Raw genomic sequence first — 26,937 nt, 5'->3', positions numbered from 1 at the left:
CTACCACACATTCAGCAACCGGGCCCAGCTTCCACACCACCCCCCCCCCCCCTTGGCCCCGTGGATCCCCTCTCCCCGGCCTCCCTCTCCTGCTTAACTGGTTCCACAGGGAAGCTGCCTTCTGGCTCTGATCAAGAAAACAAGATGGCCACCAGCAAAAATCCTAAAGACTTTTCTTAAAGGAGCCATGCATGCTGTTTTAATGCTGTTTTATTTTTTGTATTTTTCGGTTTTTTTTTTTTTTGCTCAACAGAATTTTGAGCAGACAACTTTGGCCTCAACAACTTTGGTCTGACCCCTTTTCTTTTCCTCAACAGAATTTTTTGCCCAGTGGTGTTTTTTTGGGGGGGGGGGTGCTGGGGAGGTGTGTGTTTGGTATTTTTGGTTAAACCATCTGGAAACCCTATCTGCACTAGGACAGTGGAAATAAGGGAGAGAAGGAAAAGCAGGCAACAGAAGGAAAGGGCGTTGAATGAGCAGGGTCAGGGACTCAGAGAAGGGCTAGAGCTTGGATGGGGTTTACTTCCCTTTTTATTTTCTGATGCTCCATACCCTTCATCTGTGTGTCCTGCTCTGCCACCAAGCACGCCTCTGTTCAGGCTTTCCCATGTATAAGGATAGGCAAGGACTCAAAGCACTAGCAACCATCGTCTTCTCAGTTGCCTTTGTTCAGGAAATATTTTTCAGGGTTAGGATTTCAGCCAGCTTCCTCTCCCTCTTCTCTGCATCCTAAGGTTGGGTAAGCTCCCAAGAGTGGGATGTTCATCTGGCAGTGGCTTCTTCCTCATTACGTGTGCTTATGGTGGGTTCCTGCATGCTGGCTGTTTTCAGTGCTCACAGCCCTGCTCTTCTTCTGCATGCAAGCCATGAACTTGAGGGATCAAAGGTGCTCCTTCATTCTGTCATGAGTCAGGGATGTATAATAAAAGGCACAGGGTCCTGATGTTCTGGATATCTTTCTGGGCCAAACTCTATTTGCTCTTATGGAGTATAAATCCAGAGTAACTATTTAGATCAATTCAAATTCTACTGGCATGTAAAAGATGCTTAAAGTGCCAGCATACCATCTTGACCTAATTTTAGCTCTGCATAATAAACAAGTGTTATGGTCACCATCTAAGAGACAATATTTGTGACAGCTGCCAGTTATTTTCTGCCCTACATGCAGACAAAACCTGAGGTATTGTAGCTACAACTGTTTTGGCAAATGGTGAATTTTTATAGTAACCTGTGGCACTGAGAAATAATTTTGCACTTCTGTGTCTTCACTGATTTGTTCTCCTTTATGATGTCTTTTGTTGCATTCCAGATCAAGATAGAGAAGGAGTTCAGTAGTTTGTACAAGAGAATGTTCGAACCACTCCATGTACCTCCAGAACTGTTCAAGAGGTTAACTGGACAATTCTGCAACATTCAGACTTTAAAAACAGGTCAAGCATATGCTGCAGAGGACAAAACATCAGTTGATGATCGATTAAGTATCCTGCTGAAGGGAAAGTATGTGCTGCATAAAGTTTGGGAAACTCTTGTGTATTGTGTGATGGTGGGATGAAAAACAAATTGAAAGGAAGGTCATTTAAAAATACTGTTCGCAATATACTATAATCTGTAGCCTTCTATTAACCTTCATTTTCTGAATCTGATATTGTGAAATGTCTTATTGGGACCAAATTCTGCCTTCGTTTTCACAAGACATGGATGTTTCAGCGAGTTCTCTGAATTTTGTTTTACCATTGTCAATAACCCACATTCAAATTTAGAGTGCTGTTTTATTGTATGGTTATCAAATGTTTTAACAAATATTTTTATCATCAGAATGAAGGTCTCCTATCGAGGGCATTTTCTGCATAATATTTACCCCTGTGCCTTTATAGATTCTCCTGAATTTCGGTCAACTCAGATGAACCGGGGTGAAAAATTCCAGGTATGTGTGAATATCAAAGGTAGGGAAATTCCCATTGTAGTGTGTTAACCAGTTAAGATCTGTGTTCAAGCCTAAGTGATCTTAGGTATTAGGTTTAAAAAAACAACAACAGATACAACTATTACAATTATGAAGTTAGTGTCCTTTTAAATGTTCTCTCTGAGGAAAAAACTGGGGTGTGTGTACTACAGTTATCATTCAGCAGCAATTGCTTATACTGGAGTCATTTTATACATTTTTCCTGTTGTGTTCCCTAACATGTAACAACTGACTTATTACATGGGATGTTGTTTTTAAGGAGCCTTAACGGAGCCTTTCTGATGCAAAAGTCATCCTTATGTTTAGTAGCAAAACTTACCGTCTATATTCAGACAAAAAGTCCCAGTGACTTCACCAGGAGTGTCACATGAGTGAGGGCTGCAAGCTTTGGTGCCAGTGCATCATGCCATAGAATGCCACACACACAGGAGACCAGGAGTGATCTTAGCGGTTCTTATTTTTAGGGTTAGCCTGCCTGATACTATAACATAGAGCCACACTATATTTATTTATTATTTGCATTGTATCATTCTCATCCTAATTATGGGCCAGGAGCTCATTGTTCTAGATGCTGTACACATGCAAAACACAAAGACTGCGCTGAAGAATTTACAGTCTGATCTCATTACATTGGTGTTGGCGCCAAAAGAGAGTTAATGTGAATGACAGTTGATGACCTTGTCCTCTAAAGGAAAATGTATGGCTTTAACATCTCTTAGGGCTTGATCCTGTTGCTTGATCTGATTCCCAGTACAGTCAATGGAAAAACACTCATTAATTCGGTAAGGAGTTGGATCAAGCCCTTCCTGTTTGTTATAGAGCAATTCTGCTGTCTCAGAAATTCCCTCTCTTTCTATCTGCATGCTGTGGGCAATGATCGTGGTTTCTAAGGTCTTGTTTACAATGAGAAATTTCCCAGAATTGCCATACCAGCATAATTATACTACTGTGGTTTTACTGATGTAATTCCCTATGTAGACAGACACTCATATTCAGAATAACCATGGTTTTTTGTTGGTTTAGCTTTTGTTTTATTGCTCTAGAATAGAAATGTTAAAATGTGATTGCTTCCCTAATCAAATAGTCGAAAGATTTTTCTGTTGACTATTCGATTAGTTGCCATGGGTAGGCACTTGTGGCGCTCAGTCTGGCTCTTGCTGATTCACAGCAAAACCTCCCCAGTTGCGGCACTGCATTGTAAAGCACAGCGAAGCCGGCGCGCAAAGGCGCTAGCTCGGACCCTGTTCTGCCGGTCACTTTTCATTCAGCAGACCTCACACACACACAGTGTGAGGTCTGCTGTGAGATCTTGGGCTGTTTAATGCAGAGTGGCAGCTGGGAGTTCCTGTGCATGAGGTCTGCTGAATGAAAAGAGACCCGCAGAGCAGGGGCCGTGCTAGCGCCTTCGTGCCCCAGCTTCCTTGGACTTTCCAGTGCAGAACTGCAGCTGGGAGGAAGCAACTTGTTGATAGTGCTAATCGATAAGCACCTGCTTATTGGTTAGTCATCTAGTTGACTACATGCTAACATCCCTACTCTAAAAGCTAAGGAAGATGAAATGATGGCTGAAAATATCATGCACCGGCGTGCAGTAGATAACAAGATATTAAGGAGGGAATATTTTCTACCCCAGAATGAATCAGCACCAGATCTGTTGCTAGTTCCTTAACATGTTTCTATTCCTAATTCTGATTGTGCAGTAGTTACTGGACTATGACTCTCATCATGCCAGGAAGGGAGGCAGTGTTGGTATGGCATCTGGCTCAGTGAGTTAGATAATATGTTCCAGTCAAGGACTCGGCATAAGGCCAAGGAGAGGAGGTTGTCAAGATACATTCACTTCCATAGAAGAAAGGAATCCTGTGCACTAACCGTTCTCTTGATACAATCTCTCCTGTAGAAGATGGTCAGCCACCAATTAATGCTATTGAAAGGAAACGGCTTAGCAAATGTGACCTGCTCTAAAATTATTAAAATCTAGTGTGGTATCTATTTCCTTCATTTACTATGTTTTTATTTTGTTTTTAAACAGTAAAATAAATAAATACATAAAAATGTTCATACAGAACTTTTATATAAATACTATATATAATCTTTCCATTTGTTTGCTATGCTGATGAACAAATACTCTTCCCAATCCTGTACTTTTAAGAACTCTTACAAAAATGGAGAGTAAAATATATAACTTAAACCTATATAGAGTATACAAAAGTGTGTTCTCACCTTCTGAGACTTATACCTTTTTATTTGTTTTAAGAAGGTTAAAAGAGCGCAAAAGACTTAGGAAAGAAATAGCTATGTGATTCCTACGTTTAATTGTTTACTTACATTTGTAAAATCAGTTATTTATATATGGTTATAGCAGTATTGAATTGTAATATAATGGTTTTTGTGTGCCACTGCCCTCTTCTGGCTAGAATGAGAGATCTGTTCAAGCGTTTGTAATTGTTTTCCTGAAAAGGGGATGTAAACCACTTTGTAACTTCCATGGCAGTACTACTGATGATTAATTGATTTCATTGTTCAGAACAAGTGTCAAAGGCTTGCCTTTAGGAGAAGGTCATGAATTCTGTTTTGGCAAAGTAACAATTTGTATGAGATTTTGAAACATTTAAAGTATCACTCATGAATCTCTTTCTAATATACCAACTATGCCAACACATAACTATGAGTAATTTTACTTACATAAGTAGTTTTATGGCATCAGTGGGATTATTCACATGAGTAAAGAGATTTTTACATGCCATCCTTCCATAAATCTTTCTAGGACAAATTTAGCTTTCATGTACTTAGATGCAACTTTGTTGACTTGAATTGCACTAAAGTCACTGGATTTATTTTGATTGTTTTATGTCTAATGAATTCAATAGAATAAAAGGTGTGTTCTTGTTTAATTCCTTCCCAAATATATGTCTGCATTACAAATGCTTATCTTAACTGTACTTACAGAGACAACTCTTCTCTGGCAAGGGCAAGATCCTCATGGCATATGCATCCACCTGTCTATTAAACAAATGAAAAAATCTCAGCTTAAAACATTTTACTGCACTTATAAATGAAGTAATTTTAAAAAATACAATAAGAAGCCTTTAAACTTGTAGGTGGTGTTTACCTTACGGAATATACAACCATTGAGTCATGACTGCATTAATTATTTTTGCTGCATCCCCAAATTAAAATCTGGTGTGATCTAATTTCAAACAATAAAGCGGTGTTAATTTTGTGCATATGTTTTCTTAGGTCACCATTACTGCAGATGACAACTGTAAGTTTCTGTGCTGGTCCAGGGAACGACTGACTTTTTTTTTGGAATCTGAACCATTTCTTTATGAAATATTTCGATATCTTATTGGTAAAGATATTACAAACAAACTCTACTCATTGAATGATCCAACACTAAATGATAAGGTGAGTTGTGGGGAAGGGTTCTCCTGCCTGTACAATGTCATTTAATGCTATAAAGACAGGTTAATTTTATCCTCTTAATTCTGCTTGCATATTCCATTAAATTCACACATATCCAAAGACAGAATTGTTATTTGTGTATCAAAAATGCGCTGGATACAGAATATTTGGATTTGTGGAGTAGTAAAGATGCTAATTTAATGTTGGGCCTGAGCTCGAGAGAAAAGAAGCATAGTTAAGGCCCATGTTAACACTACAAACTTTCACCAACACAACTTACATTGGCATAAAGCTGATGCGGTTAGTATATTGCTTATGTGAATCTTTGGCTGTGCATGCTCAGCAGGAGTGCTTGTGTTGATGCACAGTGAGGTGCACCATGAGCTGGGATCCCAGCATTCAATCTGCCACTGTCCAGTGCAGTCTTTTGGAAACTTTGGCAATGTATGGTGGGGCAGAAACAAATAATGCAGGGTGACTGTGCATGCAGCTGTCTCTAGCCCATAATTTTCATGACATATTTAAAAATCTCACAAAACTGCACAGCCCTCAGCTGTCTCTGGCAGAAGCCTGGAGCCTACACAACTCTGCACTTTTGTTGTAAGTGTTGCCAGCACAGGTTTCACGATCCTCTGGTACTTGTAGAGCTGTAAGAAAAACCTGCTGACTTGTGGAACAGGGCTATTTTTTAGAGGACCAAAAGGTGTGGACCATAGTGAGACCCAGTTCAAGGTTGTTGGTGATATTCGTGGAGCTGCCGCAGATGATAAACGCCACTTCTGGGCCCAAGAAACCAGTGCTGACAGATAGAATTGCATTGTAATGGAGGCTTGAGATGACAAGCACTGGCTGCAGAACTTTTGAATGCTTAAGGCCACATTCCTCAGTTTGTATGCCAAGCTCACCCCAGCCGTCCAGTACTAGGGTAGAAGCTGCAAGTGTCTATAGTATTTTGCACACTTTCAATACCATATTGCTTCCATCCAGTGGGAAATCATTTTGGATTTGGGAAATCCACAGTGGGAGCCTTTGTCATGTAAGTATGCGGTACCATTAATCATGTCCTGCTATGCAGCACTGTAACTCTTAGCAATGTGCAGCACATAGTGAATGACTTTGTAGCAATGGATTTCCCAAACTTCGGTGGAAAAATAGACAGCACTCAAATCCAATGGTCTCTCTGATTTTTTTACATCCATGTGCAGAATAAATTTTATCATATGCACCAGGCATGTGTAGGTTTGCACCACCAACAGAAAAACATGCTGTCGGCTGTGGGTGCTCTGCTAATCAGCCGGGCGGCATTTGAATCTCTCCTGGGTAGCCACCCAGCCTCTCAGCTTACAGGGTATACTGCGCATATCTCTTTTTTGATACCAGACCATATTGCCACAGAATACATCAACAAAACGGGCTACTTTTCTATAGCTATGCAAGTGCTGATTGGTCACCAAGGATGCTTCATCGACATCAGTGCTGGCTGGAAAGGGAAGGTTCATAACACTCTTATCTTTAAGAACACAGGACTATTCAGACAGCTACGAGCCAGGACTTCCTTTCACAACTGGAAGATTACCATTGGTGATGTTGAAATGCCAGAAGTAATCCTGGAAGACCCAGCCTAACCCTTGTACCCCTGGCTCATGAAGCTATTCACTGGCCACCTCAACAGAACCAAGGAAAGATTCAGCTACTGTCTCTGCATGTGTAGATTGACAATTGGATTTGATTTTGGTAGATTGAAGGGATACTGGCAGTGTCTGCTCACAAGATTGGATCTGTGTCTGTGTGGGGAGAGGGAAGGGGGAGTCTCAATGGTTACAGCTGCCTACTATGTCATGCATTGTATCTGTGAAGCAGAGGGTGTGAAGAAAGCGCTGTCACTCTGGAATGGAGGGCAGAGGTGGAATTAAGTCTGCTGAGTTTGAACAGACAAAAGTTTTAGTAAAAGAGTTCAGCATGGCGCTATATGGCTCAGGGAGGCTTTGAAGAACACTCTTCAAAGTGAACCACAGTGATGCATTGTGGTATACTGTGGTCAGCCTGGCCTTGCTCTTTTGGGCCTGTTGGGAATTGTGTGGTGTTGATTCACACCTAAGCATATAACACTATCAGTGCACCTGTTAATTTTGTGGTGCTTGGTGTACATTTACGATCATGACACTGTCACTGATCTTATGAATTGACACACTACAGCCTCTTCCCGACTTACCAACCGATTACGGACAAGCAATTGGTCGTAATTCGGTTTGTTCGTAAGTAAGACACCACAGAGACACACGCGACCGCACTGTTCGTAAGCGCGGATTGTGTTCGTAATTCAGGGTCCACCATTTACGACAGCTTCGGTCGTAACTGTGAATGGTCATAAGTCGACCGTTTGCAACTCGAGGTCCGGCTATATACTGTAACAAGTTAGTGGGTGCTGTCAGAACTGCTAGGCACGCTGCAGCATAAGTTGTGAGCTAATAAAGATGAATTATTTTCCAAATAATACAATTTTATTCATTAACACAACCAGTGCAAAGAAAAATCTGTTAAATTCAAAAGCAAATGCATTAAAAATTTAATAAATGAACAGTTTCACCAGGTGAAAGAACATTTATGGCTATTTTACTTATGCATGCTAACTGTGAAAGCTATGGCTGCTGTATATGAAGCAATAGTTTTCCTTACTGTCCCCTGGGCTGCAATGTAAAAGAAGGGATGGAGCCTCTGATGCCATGTGGAGTGTTGGGGTAAAGGGAGGTACTGTAGTGGAGTTCTGCAAAGGGAGGCAAATTTGTAAGACCACAGGAATCCAAGGCATTTGTTTGCTGCCAGAGAACCCCTGACGTCTCCCTCTTTTTCCCAGTTGGCCTTTCTTCTGTCCACTCTTTCGTTCTTCACGCTGTTTGCAATGTTCACCTCCTAGGCCCATTGCTCACAGACTGATGCAGCACTGGCTTGCAGGATCTTATTGCTCTTCCATGGCCTGAGGTAGTGGAATTCAAAATGGTGACCAGAGTGGTCTGTGTCTGGTAATGTGGGACAGCTGCTAGAAGACTTTTAGAGTTGGCATAAGTAAAGTAGTGTTTACACATGTATTGCGTTGGCCTCGTTCCAATACCCTCAAGGAGCTATATCACTATAGGAGAGCATTTACATTGGTTTGAGATAAAGATAAAGTGTAGAAACATGCACAATTAGGTCAACCTGAGTTACTTTGACCTAACTTTGTCGTTTGGATCGGGCCTTAGCATCTGAACCCATGACTGATGTAAATATTTCTAGCCAAGTAATAGGTATGTCAGGAAGTGATTATTTTTGTAAATTGATTGTCATCTCCATAGCAGAAGGGAACTCTCATATTGTGGATATTGTTTTTCTTTCAAAGATTAAATGTTAGATATGGGATTGACTCTTATCTCAGTTACACCAGCGTAAATCAGGAGTTGCTCCATTGAAGACGGTGGAGATATATGAGTGTAATACCACTAAGAGACCAGAACCCTCCTTGCTCTCTTCGACTACATTTACACTTGCCTGTTTTAACACAAAAGTCAAGATTTTTGTGCAAAAACCATGCTCGTGTCATAAATGGAAATTCATGTTTTGTGCTGAAACTACTGAGTTTCGGTGCAAAAATAAAACCATTCTGAGAGGCTTTTTGCAGTGATGTGTAGGTGAAGACTCTTGGTTGCTCTTACCAGTCTAATTGCCCTCTGGAGCTGTCCCACTTTGCAGAACAGGAGTGGCTGTTCTTTGAAAACGAGCTGTCCTCCCTGCAGATATGCCCTCTCCCCTTTAGCTATGTTTTGACAGCTAATGCTGTCACTGCTCCTGGACACGCAACAAATAATTACTGTGGAATGCTCCTGCTGCCTCCTAAAATGTGAACAGGGGCAAGCAGACAGAATATACTGTCCAGAGACAAGGAGGGAGATGGGGGTGGAGGTCGGGGTTTCCCCGCCTGCTGCCTCAGGACTGGTTGCTTCCAGCAGTTGTCTCATATGCATCTCTACCCTGCCACAAGAATGATTTGCTTTGTTTCCAGAAGCAGTGCATAGTGGGATAGTGCGCTTCTCTCATCTAGGATGCAAGTGGTGCCTATGTAAATGCCCTTTGATGCCTGTGGAAAACAATATGAACACAAACCAGACCTTTGCTTTCAGCACTTTGCTATCTGTCACTGTCAGCAAAAAGCTCTGCAAATACCGACATAGCTATAGCTGCTGCTCTCAACAGGCTAGCAGATGCTTCAATGAAAAGAATCTGCAAATGTTCAGAGAAGATATCTCCTGCTGGGTGTCAAGCCACTGTTTGCTGTTGGTACTAAGGAGGAATATGATGATTGTCAGCAATGTAGGATGCGAATGCTAAGGCAGGAATGATTAGGGGCATAAACTCAACACAGGCAGTGAAAGTTCTTTGTTTTACGCAGCCAATGTGCCTCCTGCTGGTAAGGGAAACCTCCAGGAAAGAGAAGACAATGTAATCTCTCCCTTTCATTTAACGTTGGTGTCTGATAATGCAGACCGTGGCACCAAGGAATGCCTGCTGTGAGGGTGAGGAGTTAGTCATGTGAACACCTGTTGGATAAAAAAGGACTGAAATCACCAAATGAAGTCACAGGGTAGGATCTAAAGGGGACTGAGCCAGTCCATCCTGCCTCTAGCCAGCTCTAAGTAGTCCTTCCTTAAAGCACATTTTTCCGAAAGGATGTATTTACCCCAGTCTTCCCCTCAGCAAAGTGCCAAAAAGAGAGATTAAAAAAACACACCTCAAACCAAAACTCTTTTAAAAAGATCATGGAACAACCAAGCCTTCTCATTGGTGTCCACATGGCTTTTTGTTGCACCCTTTTTATTTCATTGGTACCTTTTTATTTTTCTGTTTATTCTATAAACTCTTCAGATCAGGAGCCTTGTCTTTAAGGTACCTAGTGCACTGTGAAAGCTAAATACATACTGTTCTTTGTCCTTAACCTTGTGTTCAATCTTGTTTTTTTTTCCAGAACATCTACAATTAAGATTAGTTATTTCTTTAGATTTTTTTTCATTTATTTACTAGAAAGAAACCAGCAATCACCTCTGATGGAATGATACTGACAAAATAACATATGCCGTTTTGCTTTAAAATATCTTTCAATTGGGAGATTAGGAAGGGATGGACTAAGTGACTAAGGGAACTTCACCATCTCTGACTTCAACTATTAGACATTTTAGAGATATGCCTTCATGGATTTTTAGCTTGCACTGTGTAGATTCAAGTATTATGTGAGAACAAATATATACTTAACCTTGTGTTACTTTCATTATAGCTCCTTACATGGCCTCCTGGCTTTGCATTGTTTGGATAGAGCAACTATGTTGTGCTTATGGTTCTTGTTGTTTATGTCATGGCTTCAGAGTTTTGATAAACATTTATTCCAGTAATGGACTTCTTCTGCACCACTTATACAACTGCCAACTACTTTTAGGTTAAACAGAAGCCTCGCTTTAACTCTGGCTTCATGATTGTAAACCTTTCTGATTTGTCAACCCAAAATTCTTTCTCATCAGGTTATTCCTCAAAAATCCCCTAAATAGGTCATCAACAGACTTTAATCCAAAAGCATTCCTGAAATACAGCATCAGTAATTCTACTGAGTTTCTTTGTCTCCAGACTGACTTGCAAGAATAGTTTTGAGAAACAAACAATGTATATAGCTAACATATAGATAGATAGATAGCTGATGTATATAGCTGGTCAATAAATACATGATTATAAACTCTTCCTGCCACTAAAAGTGAGCTAGAATAGAAGTCTGACCCTTTAAGAACAATGAAAGGTCCTGCAGCACCTTAGAGATTAACAAAAAAATGTAGATGGTATGAGTAGCTTTTGTGGACCAAAAAAGTCCATGAAAGCTCATGATACTTACTATCTACATTTTTTTGTTAGTCTCTAAGGTGCTGAAGGACCATCAGTGGGTTTTGTTTGTTTTTTTGTTTTCAGTTACAGACTAACACGGCTACCTCTCTGAGACCTTTAAGGATACATCTGACAGCATATAAGAGCATGGTCAAAAAAGTGAGGAGCAGGACAGGGAGCACATAGGGGAACTCTGTATTGCAATAATGAGGATGGTGTTGCATGGTCAGTAAGTGATTTTTGCCCGGTGACCAAAGAGGGGGACATATAGCTAAGCATTTCATTTGCTTGCTGAGTTCCCTCAGGAAAACCCATTTTCTATTGTGTACTCTTCAGAGCGTAAAAGGCAGGAACTTAACACTGACTTCTGTTCAGTGTAGGGTACTGTGTCTAGTGTGTCTCTCACTAGCACTTCATGCAAGGATATGTAGGATCAAGGTATCAGTAATTCTTCAGAGTAGAATGTTACATTGAATACTTGTCCATTGTTCCAAGTTGTGTAGCTGAGTGTCTGGAAGCCAAGGAGGGGCTCTTACTCTCCCCTTTGGGATATTTAAACAGATGTGCAAAGAAGTGGTTATTCTAGCCTGGATACTTAGGTTCTAATGAAGTCCAGCTATACACATCTGACAGGAAGCTATAACTGGAATTGCATTGTATGGGATTTGCAAATTACAGGAGTAATCAGAGGGGGGAAATTGGATTTACTGAAAGTGTGAGTAAACTGAAAAAACAACAAATAGTCTGGTAGCACTTTATAGACTAACAAAACATGTAGATGGTATCATGAGCTTTTCATCTGAGGTTCAGGCCATCCCCTAGAAAATCTTAAATCGAGACACAATCCAAAGGCATTTACATGTTAAAAAAAATCTATTCTTGCTCTTTGTTACTTATTTCCTTTCTTCACCTTTTTGTAACTTCATTCATTTAAGTGAGTGCTTATTACTTCTGATACTTCTCGCTGCTTGAATCTGTTCTATGTGGGACAGAATACTGCTTCCTGTTTGTGACTTTGGACAGTTTTCAAAACCGACTTTTGAAAAATTGCAGAGCAGATGCCTTCTTAAAAACAGACTTCTAAGATATCAGATATACAAAAACTTAGTACCCCAAGCCACTAGGCACTTTGAAAAATCTTGACCATAACATTTCTTGTACCGTGGATTTTTCTTGTCTTGATTATCCTTTCTCTTCCACCCTTTTCATTTTCCTCCTCTCCTTTTTGTCTTTCATCTTGGCCATCTTTCCCATTCTCTCTGCTCTTCCTTCCCATTTCACTTCCTCCTCCCATCCTTTCTGCTCTTTTTTACATCACCTTAATAATAATAAAAATGCATATAATCCAATATTTCCTTTAGGATAATTTGAAGTTATGAGCTCTCCATCTCCTCCCCCTCCCCCCAGGCTTTCAGCTTCATCACTGTTACTACACTGTAGTGCCTGTTGAAATGCTCCTTGCAATTGATGGGAATGAAGTGCTGACTGGACTGACAACACCATAGGCAGGGCTAGATCGATGTGTGATTTTTTTTTTCCAGTCCTGCTCCTATACCTGATGCACTGAAAATGGTAAACAAGCATTGCTTAGTTAAAATACGCCCATGTTTAAATACAAATGCATTTAGTATGAATAGAAAAGATTAGTATAAGTTGTGTTTTGGTTAGTAACCATTCACTCTGTGTATGTATTATATTTTCCTTCCTTCAATTTAATATAGTGGATGCTTATTTAATAACACTTTTCCAGGTCACTTCAGAAGATTAGAATCTAATTGAGTATATGAATTAGGTTTTATTGATTGTCAAAGAAAGGGAAATTTTAAATAATATAAATGTATGTATAATTTTGTTCATTGTCTTTTTGATAGTGAAATATAGTAGGGGTTTCTTTGATAACTGCTGCTACTAATGTAACTTTTTGCTGCCAATGTAATTCATATTTGAATCAGCTGTACTAAAAATAAAGTCAAATGTATGTTTTTTGGAATTTAAAAAATCTTTTAATTCTTCAAAGTTAGATGTCTTGAAGGCAAACCATTCTGAGGGCTGTAAAACAAATTATTAGTCCAGTAGTTTGCCTTCATTTCCATGAGCCACACAGCTACAGGTGTGTCAGTCCAGATGGGAGTCACTGCCAAATGTACATTTATAAATTCTCATTCTCCTTCAAAGGTGCTTGTGTTATTTGTCAGAAAAAGATGATGCACTAGCCTTTTTTATGAGCATATTGCTAAATCATACATATAGTACAATAGAACAGATTACATCTTTGTCATCAATTGCCACCTTTCACACGCACTTAATATATCATTGTGACGTACTTAAAAGAGGACAGAATGGATTATTTCATGTAAACTTTATAGTCCCCAGCCTTCTTAAGAAGGGTACTCAAAGCAAGTGAAGGTCCTGGGATTGTACACTTCATCTTTATTCAATAAACCCCAAAGTCAGATTGTAACATATGTAGAATATATTCCCAGGCACAACAGCTCATTAACCTGAAGTTAAGGTTGAATGGATGTATCATTTTTATCTGCCAAAAGGTAGGGGCATGCGAGGATGTGAGAAGACTTTGAGTATCCTCAAAGGCAAATGTCAGCCAGGAAATTCCAGCTAACCGTTCTGTTTTACAGGAAACCCCCCAAATATTTAAAAGTATTCATATACACATTTAGGGTTGCTTACATAAAAATTCCACCCTCTAGTGTCATCTGATAATAATGAGAAACCCGGAGATTTGTTTGTCCTTCCTTCACACAGGTTCACATCACTAGTGACCACAAATAGTATTAATACACATAAAGATTTAAAAATGCAGCATGTATTAATCTCTCTTGAATTTCTCAGAAGTCTCACAGTGGCACTTTGGGGCAGAGTGGACCTTCTTTCCAAATACTTGCAGTGTTTGACAGATGTGCTTATCTATCCAAATACTGTGTATGACGTTGCTGTTAAGGTTTTGTGTTGGAGTGGAAGTTGAATACTTTTGCGGTAGTTAACTGCTGTTTTGTTACCTGTTAGAGGTGGGACTAAAATCTTAAGTGTTGGAGAGTGTTATTTAGAGTGGCAGCATGGGCAATATGATTGAATGAAGGATACTTTTCTCATTGACGTCTTTTTTCCATGATTTTTAAAAGTGTAGTAAGTGTCTTTTCCACGCTCAGTCCCCACTTTGCCTTTGGAGCAATGAATCAAGTTCACTTCTGTCACTGGAGAATCATTGCTTTCCTCAGTCCCATGGAATGGCTGCTGTTACTAACACATAGAAGGTACACTTCAGAAACCCGTTGCCCCAGCTCACTTCTGGCTTTAATTTAGCTCAAAGAGTTTACAATGGAGGAAGATTTTCTTTTGTTTCCCACTTTAAAAAGTAGCTGTAATATAGTAAAACCTTTTTATTTCAGACTTCCAAAAAAATTGATCGGCAGCCCAGCCTTTGCTCACAGCTCTCTGTGATGCAGATGAGAAACAGCATGGCTAGTTCCAGTGACAGTGAAGACGGCTTGCAGCAGTTCCTTCGAGGAACTTCCACCGCCTCCTCTCTTCGTGAGTCCTCAAAAATAGTGAAGAAAATCTTGGGCTCAGCCCTGCAGACCATTAAGGACAATTGCAAAACTTTTATTGATTTTTGTGGGAGCAAGATTTGTTCTACTTTCTCCCCGACAGTGAAACAAATCTTTGTACTAAGCTGTTGAGACATTGTATTAGTGGCTTTGGATGGCAGCAGGATTTACTTCTTTTAAAACTTAGGGATTTGTATTAATACTAGAAATAATGAGCTATATAATAATGTCTGATCTTTATATCAATCAGATATAATATTTGAGAAAGGAGGCACATCACATGTAAATAACACTGAAATTTTCAGTAACTCAGTATAAATAATACATGTACGTGTACATGGTGGTGACAGGCTTTAAGTGTATCTAAGGAGGGGCTATGGTGGGTTTTATCTTACCTTTACAAGCTCTTTGATGCTGGGGCTGGTTTGGCTGGAGGCTGCCCTAAGTTGTGGTGGCTGGTAATAGCCTATGAAGAGTCTTTCCTTTCAGTCAGGACTATCATTTTGTTCTCTGTTTTGTCCAAGAGAGCCTTGGCCCATAGGAGGGCCTCCTAAGGTTTGTCCACAGCAAAAGAGACGCAAGGTGCTGAGCCTCTGAGCCCAGATCAATTGACTCAGACTCACGCTGTGGGGCTAAAAATAGCAGTGTAGACCACTGGAGTCTGGGTTTTGAAACCAAGCGGGAAAGATCTTGGGTTTCAGGCTTCACCCTGAGCATGAATATTTACACTGCTTTATTACTATTATTATTATTATTATTATTACTATTTTATTATTTTAACTTCACTGTGCAAGCCTGTGTCATTTGACCCAGGCTCTGACACTCACTTCTGGGGTTTGGTTTGGTTTTGTTGACATATCCTAAGGCACTTAAATCCTACTAATAATCCTTCTCTCCAGCAATGGCCAGACCACAGCAGCACTCTGGCCATGCTCTTTCCTACTGACACGTCCTTATTGCCAGATACTTTGTTAGCTCTGTGCCACCTGGAAATCTCTATGTAGCCAGTTAAACTTGCTCCACCTACTCCATACCCTTAGAGCAGCACAAAGTAGGTGGAATAGAGAAAGCCAGGATTGGGCAATGCAGCTTTACATCAGAATCCTATCGAAATCTTTTAAATAACTCAATTTAGTTTAGCTTTTTTCTCTCTGTTGCATGTAGAACTATATGAGATTTATTGGAGCTGTTTTAAAGACAAATTCTTACTATGTTATGCTGATCTGCTCACAAGTGTGTGATTGCTTTCACGTTCACTATCACGGGAATCATGTGAACACCCATATACCAGTTATGTGGGCACCAAACTAGATGGGCACCTTCTCAGGCGCACACACACAAATCAGGAATTTCTTTGCTGTTTTCCCAAATATGCACTGATTCGGGTATTTTTAATAGAAGCAATTTCTTTTTATCCTCAGGTTCCATGTCCATAAAACACTACAGGCATGTCTAAACTACATCCTTCTTTCGAAAGAGATGTAAATTAGGCAGATCAAAAATGAAAATGAAGCGGGGATTTAAATATCCCACGCTTCATTTGCATAATCGCGTCACAGCATTCTTTTGAAAAAGGGTATTTCAAAAGTGAAACTACTGTCTAGATGCGATTCTTTCAGGAAAAAAAATCCTTTTAAAAAAGATCCTGTACTTGGGAGTTTTTTTCCGAAAGAACCGCGTCTAGACAGCAGTTTCACTTTCGAAATACCCTTTTTCGAAAGAACACTGTGATGCGATTATACAAATAAAGTGCGGGATATTTAAATCCTCACTTCAGTTGCACTTTTGATCTGCCTAATTTACATCCCTCTTTTAAAAGAGGAATGTAGTTTAGACATGCCAGTAGTGTTTTAGCATATGCATTCTAACAAATTTTGATTAGAAAAATAGGCTTCTCATACTGCAACGTTTACAGTCCCACAATAGTTTATCAAGTGTACTTGGTCATGCATGTGTTCATTTCAGTACTTTCCTTTTGGCTCCCACTTACTAAAGTTTATTTAAAGTACTAGTTTTAACCTGAAATCAGAGTTTGAAAAAACTGAATGTGCCTTACCCAGCTGGCAAAGGCTTTAATTTAACTGGGTCATACCAGATTCGCTGCTGCAGCTGTTATGAGCTCACTGTTTAGTTTTTAGGCTGTTTAATAAATAAGGACTTATCAGTGGTCCACCACTACTAAATTTATCTCTTTCTAATATGAAAAATATCACTTAGTAATTTTTATTTGACTTTAAGGCACCACCTTAATTACTCATTCTTCACCATTGTCTCCCTTACACTTCTGATTCCAGATTAGAAGAGTCCCTTTTTTCTACTTTTTACCAATTATATATTTATATAGTGTCATGTTAGATGGGAGCTCAAGTCCTAGGAGTGTTTCATCCTTGTTACAAGAGGGTTACTGATGGGATGTAGTTTTGGGAGGTTAGTGGTATTTCAGATTTGATTTTCTTCTTAACTTTCCCTGTGATCTTTCTTCCAAAAAGACCTGGTTTTGAGGGGCATTGACAATATTAATGCCTGAGGTCTCCAGCATACCGCTTCCTTTCGTTTCTATTTTGGAAACTTCATGATTATATTTGTGCAATTGAGAGGAGGTCATGGGCAGTTAGCTAGAAATGAGGTCCTATTGCAAACAGCTGCAGAAGGTTTACTCCAGTATTTCAGTGCTCGGAGAAACTAATCTAAAGGCTTGCAATTTTCAGAGATAATATTAATCCCCGTTTAAGATAAACCTGAGCTTACAAATATTTGGTAAAGTCCTCTTCTCTATTGTATTCCTGCTAGTCTGCCTCTTTGTTTTCTCTCAACAACATTTCTTTATGTGTTAGTTAATAAAGTGTCTGAGCTCCCCAAACTGATAGAAGAGGATTAGCTGTCTCTCTGATATGCAATGCTTCCTTGGAATTAAATTCTTTGCCTAGACAGCTGGGCTGTCTGGTACTTCTACATCACACTGTCTATAGGACACAAATTTAGCATTGCCTGAATATAGGTATTGAGCTAAAGATTTAGCCATGGCGCTCTCTCCTTTAGGTCCCAAAAGAGAATCAGAACAGAAGGAGGCCATTTAACTTTCCACTTTTATATTTCAGATAGACCTGTAATAGCACTCATATGTGCATCCTAGTCAATAACTGCTTTTCAAATTGGAACACATTAGTGGAGTAGCATGCTCCAATTGTGGCATACTTGTCTGTACCAATACTGAGTTTTCCTTTCAGCTGTAGCAGAGAGCATAAATCAATGTTCCTTTTATTTGGGGGGTGGGGCGGACAATAAAAACAAACAACAGATTAGAAAAGGGCAACAAGTGAAAAGCAAGTATCTTCTGCCCTAGGAGAAAGCAGTAAAAGAGAGCTTATCTGGATATAGCTCTGCATAAATTATAACCTATGATGTGACCATTTCAAATATAGGCAAAAGCTTCCGAATATAAAAATCTGATTTTTGACTACTAGAGCGTGGAAAATCTGTACTCGGCTAAGTTTTGTGTACTTACTGGAATATACTTGTAAAAACTGAATTTTATTTTTTGAATGCATTGAAGCAATTTTTAGGTTGTGACTTTGCTGATGTGCTCCAAAAATACAAATTCTCTAATACAAATTCTCTATAAAGTTTTATAAAAGAAAGAGGGAAAATATTCTTGCTAATAGAACCATTCTGCTCATATACTTACAAAACTATGTTTTGTTTTAAGTTTAATTAACTAAAAACAATACAACTAACTGTCTGCTTTTATATTAAGGAAATAACCAACAAGAGTTCTATAATACTTATGGAGTGGGTCGTTTGCAGCATGATGTTTTCTGTTGATAACATCACACACTAACCCAACATCCTCAAAAAGGTATTAAAATGAAGTTTGCTTATGCCAAGTTGGATGAGGTGTGAAATACACAATGCATCTGTGTACAACTTATTAGTAAATGAAACTGCAAAGCAACTTTTGCAAAAAATGTAAGTGCAAAAAAAGAGTTGGAGCACAAGAATAATTTCAATTACAATAATTTTATCTTTTATGGTGTGTCCATGTTATTGCTACAAAATAACCCTAATGATTAACAGTAATTATTAATATGCAGAGTTATGTAGGCTTCTTTTTAAAACAGTAGTATCTGATTTAGCTCAGAAGTGTTGCTGATCTCTACAAATTTTCTTTGCAGCCCTTTGAGGTCTAAGCCAGGGGTTCTCAAACTGGGAGTCAAGACCCCTCAGAGGATTGCGAGGTTACTATATGGGGGATTGCAAGCTGTCAACCTCCATCCCAAACTCCGCTTTGCCCCCAGCTTATATAATGATGTTAAATATACTTGAAAATGTTTTTAATGTATAAGAAGGATCATACCTCAGAGGCTCACCAGTACAAGGGTCACCAGTACAAAAGTTATGAATGTAAGAATGGCCATACTGGGTCAGACCAAAGATTCATCTAGCCCAGTATCCTGTTTGCTGCCATTGGCCAATACCAGATGCCCCAGAGGGAGGGAACACAACAGATAATCTTCATGTGATCCCTCTCCTGTCACCACCCATTTCCAGACAAACAGAGGCTAGGGACACCACCATTCCTACCCATCCTAGCTAATAGCCATTGATGGACCCAACCTCCATGAATCTATCTAGCTCGGTGGTTCCCAAACTTTTTGGCATCACGCCCCCTTTTTGATTTTTGAGAAACCCTCATGCCCGCCCCCCCAAAAATAGCAGTAAAACTTGGGGTGGGATTGACGGGTTGTGTGGGGCTGGGTTGCCTCACGCCCCCCTGGAAGTTCTTCACACACCCCAAGGGGGGCACACACCCCCACTTTGGTAACCCATGATCTAGCTCTTTTTTTAACCTTGTTAAAGTCCTAGTCTTCACCATATCCCCTGGCAAGGAGTTCCAAATTTCTTTTGATAATCCCTAGTTCTTGTATTATGGGAATAAGTAAATAAGTTTTTCTTATTCACTTTTTACACATCTGTCATGATTTTATAGACCTCTATCATATCCCCATATCTATCATAAGTTTGAAAGCCACTGGTCTAAGCTAAGGAGGAAGGTAATATGAGGATTTCTTTTCGGTAATGCTTTCATTGGTGTTACCTCAGTATATTCAGTATGTTATATCCAATTTGTGGTTAAGAGTGGAATTGGGTTTCACAGGAAACACCTTTTTTAGTAAGCATTTCAGCTTAGAAACAGGAGACCGTGCAATAGACAACTATTGGAGGCGTAGTGTCAAGACTGCCAATTGTGTCCAGCAGGCTTGTGCCACGGTGCTTCTGATAACTATGGAGAGACACAAGCTCTTCTGAAAAAAGGAAAATAAGCTTTGTTCATATCACCCACAAAATTGACATCTTAAAAAAGAAATGGAAACCTTAGGCCTAAATTTTCAGGCTTCTATTTTAATGGGTGTATTTTGTGCCCTCTGTTTAGATCACTTAGATATCTGAATCCATAACTTGACCCACTCATCTCAGATTTAGACCTCTCTGGGTATGCCTAAACTTCCAACGTAACCTAAAACATAGCAGCGAGTCTATGAGCTCGGGCCAACTGATTCAGAACAGCTGTGAAGATGTTCTCACTTGGGCTGGAGCCCGGACTCTGAAGCCCAGCAAGGAGGGAGGGTCTCAGAGCCTGGGCTGCAGCCTGAGGGATAATGTCTCTATGGCCATTTTTGGGCCCATAGTGTAAGTCCATATCAGTTAACCCGGGCATAGGAATCACCGCTGTGGGATTGTCATTGCAGTATAGTCATATGCTAAGTGGCCAACCTGCACTTACTCATTTTTGCAAGTAAAAATTGCATCTGAAAACAAGGCCTTTGTAATCCTTGTGTTTAATTTACATACCTAGAAGCATTGCTTGGGTCCTTAACTCAATTAATTTTTTTTTAAGTCATTGCTCTGGGGTGGGACTGGGGATGAGGGGTTCAGTATGCAGGCTGCTCCAGGAGAGAAAGAGGACTACAACAGCCCTCTCTAACCATAACAGCTCAGGGAAGCGCTTGTCTTTGGCTGCTGCAGCTGCAGTGGTCACAGCTGGGGGAGGGGAACATGCCTCCTGTCTGGGGGGACAGACAAACAGACAAACTCTCTCAGATAGCTGTTCCTTTCTCCACTCCTGCCCCCTGCTGCCCTAATGGGGTTACTGCTGTCCCAATCCCCATCTTTGGCCCCTTGCTGCTGCAGCTTCACAGTAGTTTGACATTATGTTGAAATAAGTGCCAGCTGCATAGATGCAGGTAAAGCTAGTTATTTCGAAATAATGTCGCTCTGTAGACATAGCCTATATGCTATATATTGTGGTCATTATATAACAGAGCCCTTCCTTTCTATTTTATGAGCAGTAGTCCCATTCCAGACACATCCCATTGTCCTGGCACAACCAAACCCTGACCTTGCTTTAAGTTATAATAAGAGAAAGCTGTATACCAAATTTGGTGGTTCTAGTTCTTAACGTTTAGGAGGAGTTCATGAACAGACTGTCAGAAAGACAGGCAAACTCCCTAAATTTATAGTAGATAATCTCTGTGTAAAGCTAGCTGAGTAATTTAAGCAGTTCATGCTGGGGAAAAAATTAAGTACATTTACTACATGTGGTGTTCCCAAAGCACTAGCACCATCCAGTGTATGCTTTAGTGTAATTTTTAAATCTGACCATAGTAATACAAAACACGTACTTGAATTGTAAGCTCCCCTGGGCAGAGACCATATTTCTGTTCTGTGTTTGTACAGCACCAAGCACCATGTGATCCTGGTCTATGACTAGGGCTCAGGCGTCATAAAACATTAATTATTGCATAGATGATGGTTTTAAGTCTAAGTAGTTTGTGTAATAGGAACCTCAATATACTAACCATATGTTATGACTGCAGAGATTCTTGAAGGGAAATGTTTTTCTTATCTGCATATACAGAGATAGCATCTGGCTGGCATGACTGTCTGCTACTGTTTTTCTTCTAGGATAATTTAACATTTAAACAACGTTCATACTGTTTTCAGTCATCGTATGCAGGCGGATTATAAACTTCCAAAGGCTGCACCAGTTGTGAATGCAGAACTGCTGCACTCTTAGGGAACTGAGAGAAAATGGATTTAAATACAATTTTTAGATGGATAGACAGAGATTTACTCAAAGGCAACTAGTGGAGGAGGAGCTGGGGGAGGGGGAGTCACCAGCGATGTGACCCATCATGCCCAGCCTGCAGAAGGGCCAGGACCACTCTCTCTCTGCTCCAATCCCTGCCTCTCCCTGCCCCTGCTCCGTCCCTGCCCTTACTTCACCCTTTTTCTCTCCTCTCCCCCACTCACCTCTTTCCCCAACCAAGGTGACCCATGGACTAGCAGGGCTGGGTGGTCCAGCAGCGGAGGCTTAGCTGCTCTCTGCACTCACTGGCAGCGGCAGGGGAAGTGGAACAATGCAGCCCTAGTTCACCCTGCACCCCTGGCGCATTGCTCTGCTTCCCACCAGTGAGTGCAGGGAACAGCAAGCGAGGAGAGCAGAGCGAGCTGGGGCCGCCTTGTTCCACTTCCCCAGCCACTGCTGATGAGTGCAGGGGCGATGGGAGAGCTGGACCTCTGCTGTGGGTGCCAGGGTTTCTCTCCTCTACTAGACGCTCGCCGGCTGCTGGCCAACCCCTCCTGCCAACAGTGGTTGGTGGGGGGGATTTGACTCCTTATCCCATCACTACTCATCATCCCTGGATTTGCCTGTCAGATTAGTGTTTAAAGCAGGGCTTGGGGCCACTGACCCACAGAAAAATCAGTCAGGGGCCACACACAAGTGAGAAACAAACAAACAAAAAAAAAACCCCAAAACATAAAACAAACCTCACTGATGTGGTCCAACTTAGAAGGACAAAGACAGAAAGACGCTCCCTACATTCCCTTCCCACATCAGAGCCTATGGGTCCCAACCTAGTAGATGCTGTGTGCGTAAATCTTGCAGTGTGGTAGGAGGGGGGGCTTGTGCACCAGCACTGGCTCCCCAATGCTGGGGGGCCCCTGAGCATCGGGGGCTAGATCCAGTCAAGCCAGGGGCCACATCCAGCCTCTGGGCCTGAGGTTCCCTGCCCCTGGTTTAAAGTTATGAGACTAAATCCCCTCCGCTACATGTACTCATTTAGAATAAAATCTTGAAGTCCATCCTCAGGCAAAATGTCCATTAACTTGCAACTGAGTGTGGGCTTTTGTGTGCTCTGCCTTAGAAGGTTCTATTCATTGTTGCCTTGCCTGCAGGCTACCAGCTACTGTTAGAACAGTGAAACATTTTCAGTCACTGGCCACATGATGCATATTATTTAGCCCTACGTTTGTTAATAACGTAAAATACTTGTTTTTCATTTCAGTTGTTCAGGCAGTGGAAGTTAACGCTGACCACTCCATATGTGTTATCCCGTTTTGTTGTTTATGAGGCCAGCCGTGAAGCTATGATCAGTTACTCTGCCTGAGATCTGCCCAAGTAAACCTAAGATTTTTGTCATGACTTTGTGTCCTGAGGCAAGTACTCAAAGACACCTTTTGTGCTTAAGTCATCCAGCCTGGCTGCTACTTCTTCAGGCCAACTTTTGGTTGAATGCAGCAATAAGAAAAATGCCTATCATCAGCAACACAGTTCCCGGAGTAGGAAATGCAGAAAACTCCCATTGACATCAAAAGGAGTTTTCCTAAGTATGAACAGTAGAATTTGGCCCTAAAAGATTATGAGTCCTACCTCTTTTGATACCCAGCATTATGATTTCCAGATGCTATAGTACAGGTATCAAATTAATTGACTTTCACCTGGAAGATGTACATGTTTCACATTTGGGAGGATCATCAGATTTGCTATGTACTTATCACAAATGAGTCTATATAATGAGGGTGCACTCTTCAATGTAACACTTTCTTCTCTTTGAAATTGTGGCAGGCCGGACATCTCCCTATATGAGAACTTCGGGAAAAATGAAACCAATAGAAGAAAGTGGTGAAGATGATGTCTTTGAGCTACCATCTGCTGTTAAGTTTGAAGTTCAGTGACTGCCTTGAATTGACATGGTGTAGAACATCCAGGGACTTTGTGGCTAGAGCAAAAGCAAGAGGCTATTTACATGGGATTTTGGAAACTATCAGCACCCTTTACTTTCATAGAAATGTATTACAATATACCTGTTAGTGGCTTTTAAGTAAAGATACCAGATTTTATTTATTCTCCTTTAAAAAAATAAAAAGGCATAGATTATATTTTTACTGATTGGCCATGATTTTCCTCAATGGTGGTATTTTTATTTTGGCTCTCTGCTGAGTTAAATTCAGCTTTAAGCAACAAATTAGTCTGAAACTTCATATACTTATTAGCTACCATTTTCAAAATCACCCAACTCCCAGTTTTCTAAGCCATGTAGGAGCCTAAAACTATGTCTATGCTTGCCCATCTTAGCATAAAAATTCAGGTTTTCGCACAAATACCTTGCTAGTGGTGTCGCTGAAAATGCACATTTTGTACTGACACTGCTGAGTTTCAGCGCAAAAATTAAACCACCCCAGTGAGAGTCGTTTTGCACTGATGTGCCAGTGAAGACTCTTGATTGCTTTTACTACTCTAATTGCCCTCTAGAGCTATCCCACCATTGAGAATGGGAGTGGCTGCTCTTTGAAATTCAGCTGTCCTCTCTGCAGATATGTGCCCCTCCCCTTTAAATCTGTTCTCACATTGGGTGCTGTCACTGCTCCTGGGCACACAACAAATAATTATTGTAGAATGTTCCTGCTGCCTCCCACAAAGTGAACAGAAGCAGGCAGAGAGAATATGCTGTGCAGAGTCACGGAGCGAGGTGGGAGTGAGGTTGGGATTTTCCTGCTCCCGTGACTCAGGATTGGTTGCTTCTTTCTTTCTTTCTTTCTTTCTTTCTTTCTTTCTTTCTTTCTTTCTTTCTTTCTTTCTTTCTTTCTTTCTTTCTTTCTTTCTTTCTTTCTTTCTTTCTTTCTTTCTTTCTTTCTTTCTTTCTTTCTTTCTTTCTTTCTTTCTTTCTTTCTTTCTTTCTTTCTTTCTTTCTTTCTTTCTTTCTTTCTTTCTTTCTTTCTTTCTTTCTTTCTTTCTTTCTTTCTTTTTCACACACACACACACACACCACCCATTTCTGCCACAATAATGATTTGCTTTGTGTCCCAGAGCAGTGCATAGTGGGATGTCTACCACAGTGCATGCTTCTCATTAGTGATGCAAGTGCTGAATATGTAAGTGCTCTCTGATGCCTGTGGAAAACAATGTGAACACAAATGAGAGCTTTTCTATTGGTGCTTTTCTATCACTGACGAAGCTGTTCATGAAAAAACTCTGCAAATGTAGACATAGCCTAAGTCCCTGTGAAAGTGAATGGCAATGTTTGAAAATTTGATTCAGTATCATTTGTACCTAGCACCTTAGTCATCGGTATAGCAGTCTCCAAATGAAGTTAATACACACAGTTTTCTGTGTATGCATGAATGTAATGTGTTAGTTTTATGCACAAAAACTATTTTAGAAGAACGTGAAAGTGACAAAGTCAAGCACTCAAAAGTTAGGAAAAGCCAGTATTAAGTTTGCCATGCCACCAGTGCATTATGTGCATGCATTATGATGCAGTTTTTAATTACATAATCACAATCTATTTTTGACATAAATTTGCCAACATGTGTATATATATGACACAAAAGCCATCCTTCTGCTGAATTTCAGGTCTCTGTTCCACTGCATAGGAGTTCTATAGTATCTTAAAAAAATCACCAGAATTTTTAAACTTTGGCAAAATAATGTATTTTTCCCTTGTTTTGTTCTTGGAAACAGCTACACCATTTCAGCTAAAAATTTTCAAAGGCATTCACCTGTGGGAAAAATCCAGTATGTGAAATTTCAGCCCAAACAGTTACAGTTTGGCAAATTTCTAAGTAGCTGAAAAAAGGGTTTCTCATAAAGGGAAATATTGGGCAGCCACTGCCTGCTCTCTCTCTAGCAGGGATGAGCAATAATTTTTGATGGAGGGGGCCACTCGAAGATTTTGGTAAGTGGTCAAGGGTCTCACTTTTCTATGGAGGGGATGCAGGGTCTGGGATGGAGCTTGGGTATAGAAGGGCATTCAGGATAGGGGACTGGAGCATGTGTGGGGTCTGAGGGAGTTTGGGTAAAGGAGGGGATTGTAATATGGAGCAGGAGATTGGGATGCAGGGTTGCGGAGGGGGTATGGATGCAGGAGAGGGTTCAGACCTGGGGAAAAAATTTAAGAGGGCTTGCAGGGCCTGGCTAAGCGTTGTGACCTAGGGGAGGGAGGGGTGCAGAGGGTTTGAGTGGTGACCTGGGACAGGGAGGGATTGGTGACCTGGGGTAGGGTGTTGGGATGTATGAGGGGTTAGTGGGTCAGAAGCAGGCTATGGCTGGGAGGCTTTTACTAAGGCACTTTTGGCCAATGGGAACTTCAGTGATTCTGCTGGGGGTGAGAGTAGTGCTCAAAATCTCCCCCCTTCCCCCGGAACCTCCAGCTCCAGCACACAGTGCAGAGAGGCACATGGAGCAGCCAGCTGCTTTGAGCTTCCCTGAGGGTTCTGGGCCTGGCAGGGCAGGCCACAGGCCGTATCCAAAGGCTTGATGAGCTGAATCTGGCCCGCAGGCTGGATCTTGCCCATCCCTGATCTATAGTGTGTGCATATGCTTGAGTAAAATCAATGTGTTTGTTACGCAATAATAAACTATTTACTGGTAGAGGGCATAATGGTAGACACAGCAGTCTGTGTAACAATTTAACAGAACATGGAGAGTAGAATGTGAGAGAGAATGAGATTCTGGATAACCATCAGAGTCTGGTTGAAACTCAGTCTGTGACTTTTTTTTTTTTTTTTTTAAACCGGGGTGATTATCCTAGTATTGGCAGTGAAGTTAAGCCTAACCGTGTCCTTGAATCAGCCTGTGCCTATGGAATATAGTCTGGTTTTGCTCTGTTCTGAAGCGCTTGCAATACCAAAGCATCGCACTTGATGGTGGACATAGTTTTACCTTCATACTGAATGCTATTGTTTTTATGGTTTTAAATTCAATATTTAATGTTACTTCAGTGTGTATTGTGGTTTTTGTTCTTTGCATATTAAAAATTGTCATTG

At 40.6% G+C, this 26,937-nt stretch overlaps 1 protein-coding gene across 5 annotated transcripts in view; it reads left to right on the top strand.

Moving 5' to 3' along the window:
- POPDC1 (popeye domain cAMP effector 1) overlaps positions 1–26,937 on the top strand; it is a 65,699-nt gene that overhangs the window by 24,493 nt on the left and 14,269 nt on the right. For 3 of the 5 annotated variants that reach the window (XM_075923943.1, XM_075923941.1, XM_075923942.1), the window contains 4 exons: positions 1,310–1,497; positions 1,816–1,924; positions 5,204–5,371; positions 14,671–14,812. In XM_075923943.1, coding sequence (XP_075780058.1) covers positions 1,310–1,497; positions 1,816–1,924; positions 5,204–5,371; positions 14,671–14,812 — 607 coding nt within the window. Of the gene's footprint in view, positions 1–1,309; positions 1,498–1,815; positions 1,925–5,203; positions 5,372–14,670; positions 14,813–18,583; positions 18,686–23,737; positions 24,815–26,937 lie in introns of those variants that run through there. The other 2 variants (XM_075923945.1, XM_075923944.1) reach the window with 2 other exon arrangements.

Source organism: Pelodiscus sinensis, chromosome 3 (assembly GCF_049634645.1).
Source record: "Pelodiscus sinensis isolate JC-2024 chromosome 3, ASM4963464v1, whole genome shotgun sequence".
NCBI classification, from domain to species: domain Eukaryota; kingdom Metazoa; phylum Chordata; order Testudines; family Trionychidae; genus Pelodiscus; species Pelodiscus sinensis.
This window is presented reverse-complemented; position numbering and strand designations above follow the sequence as displayed.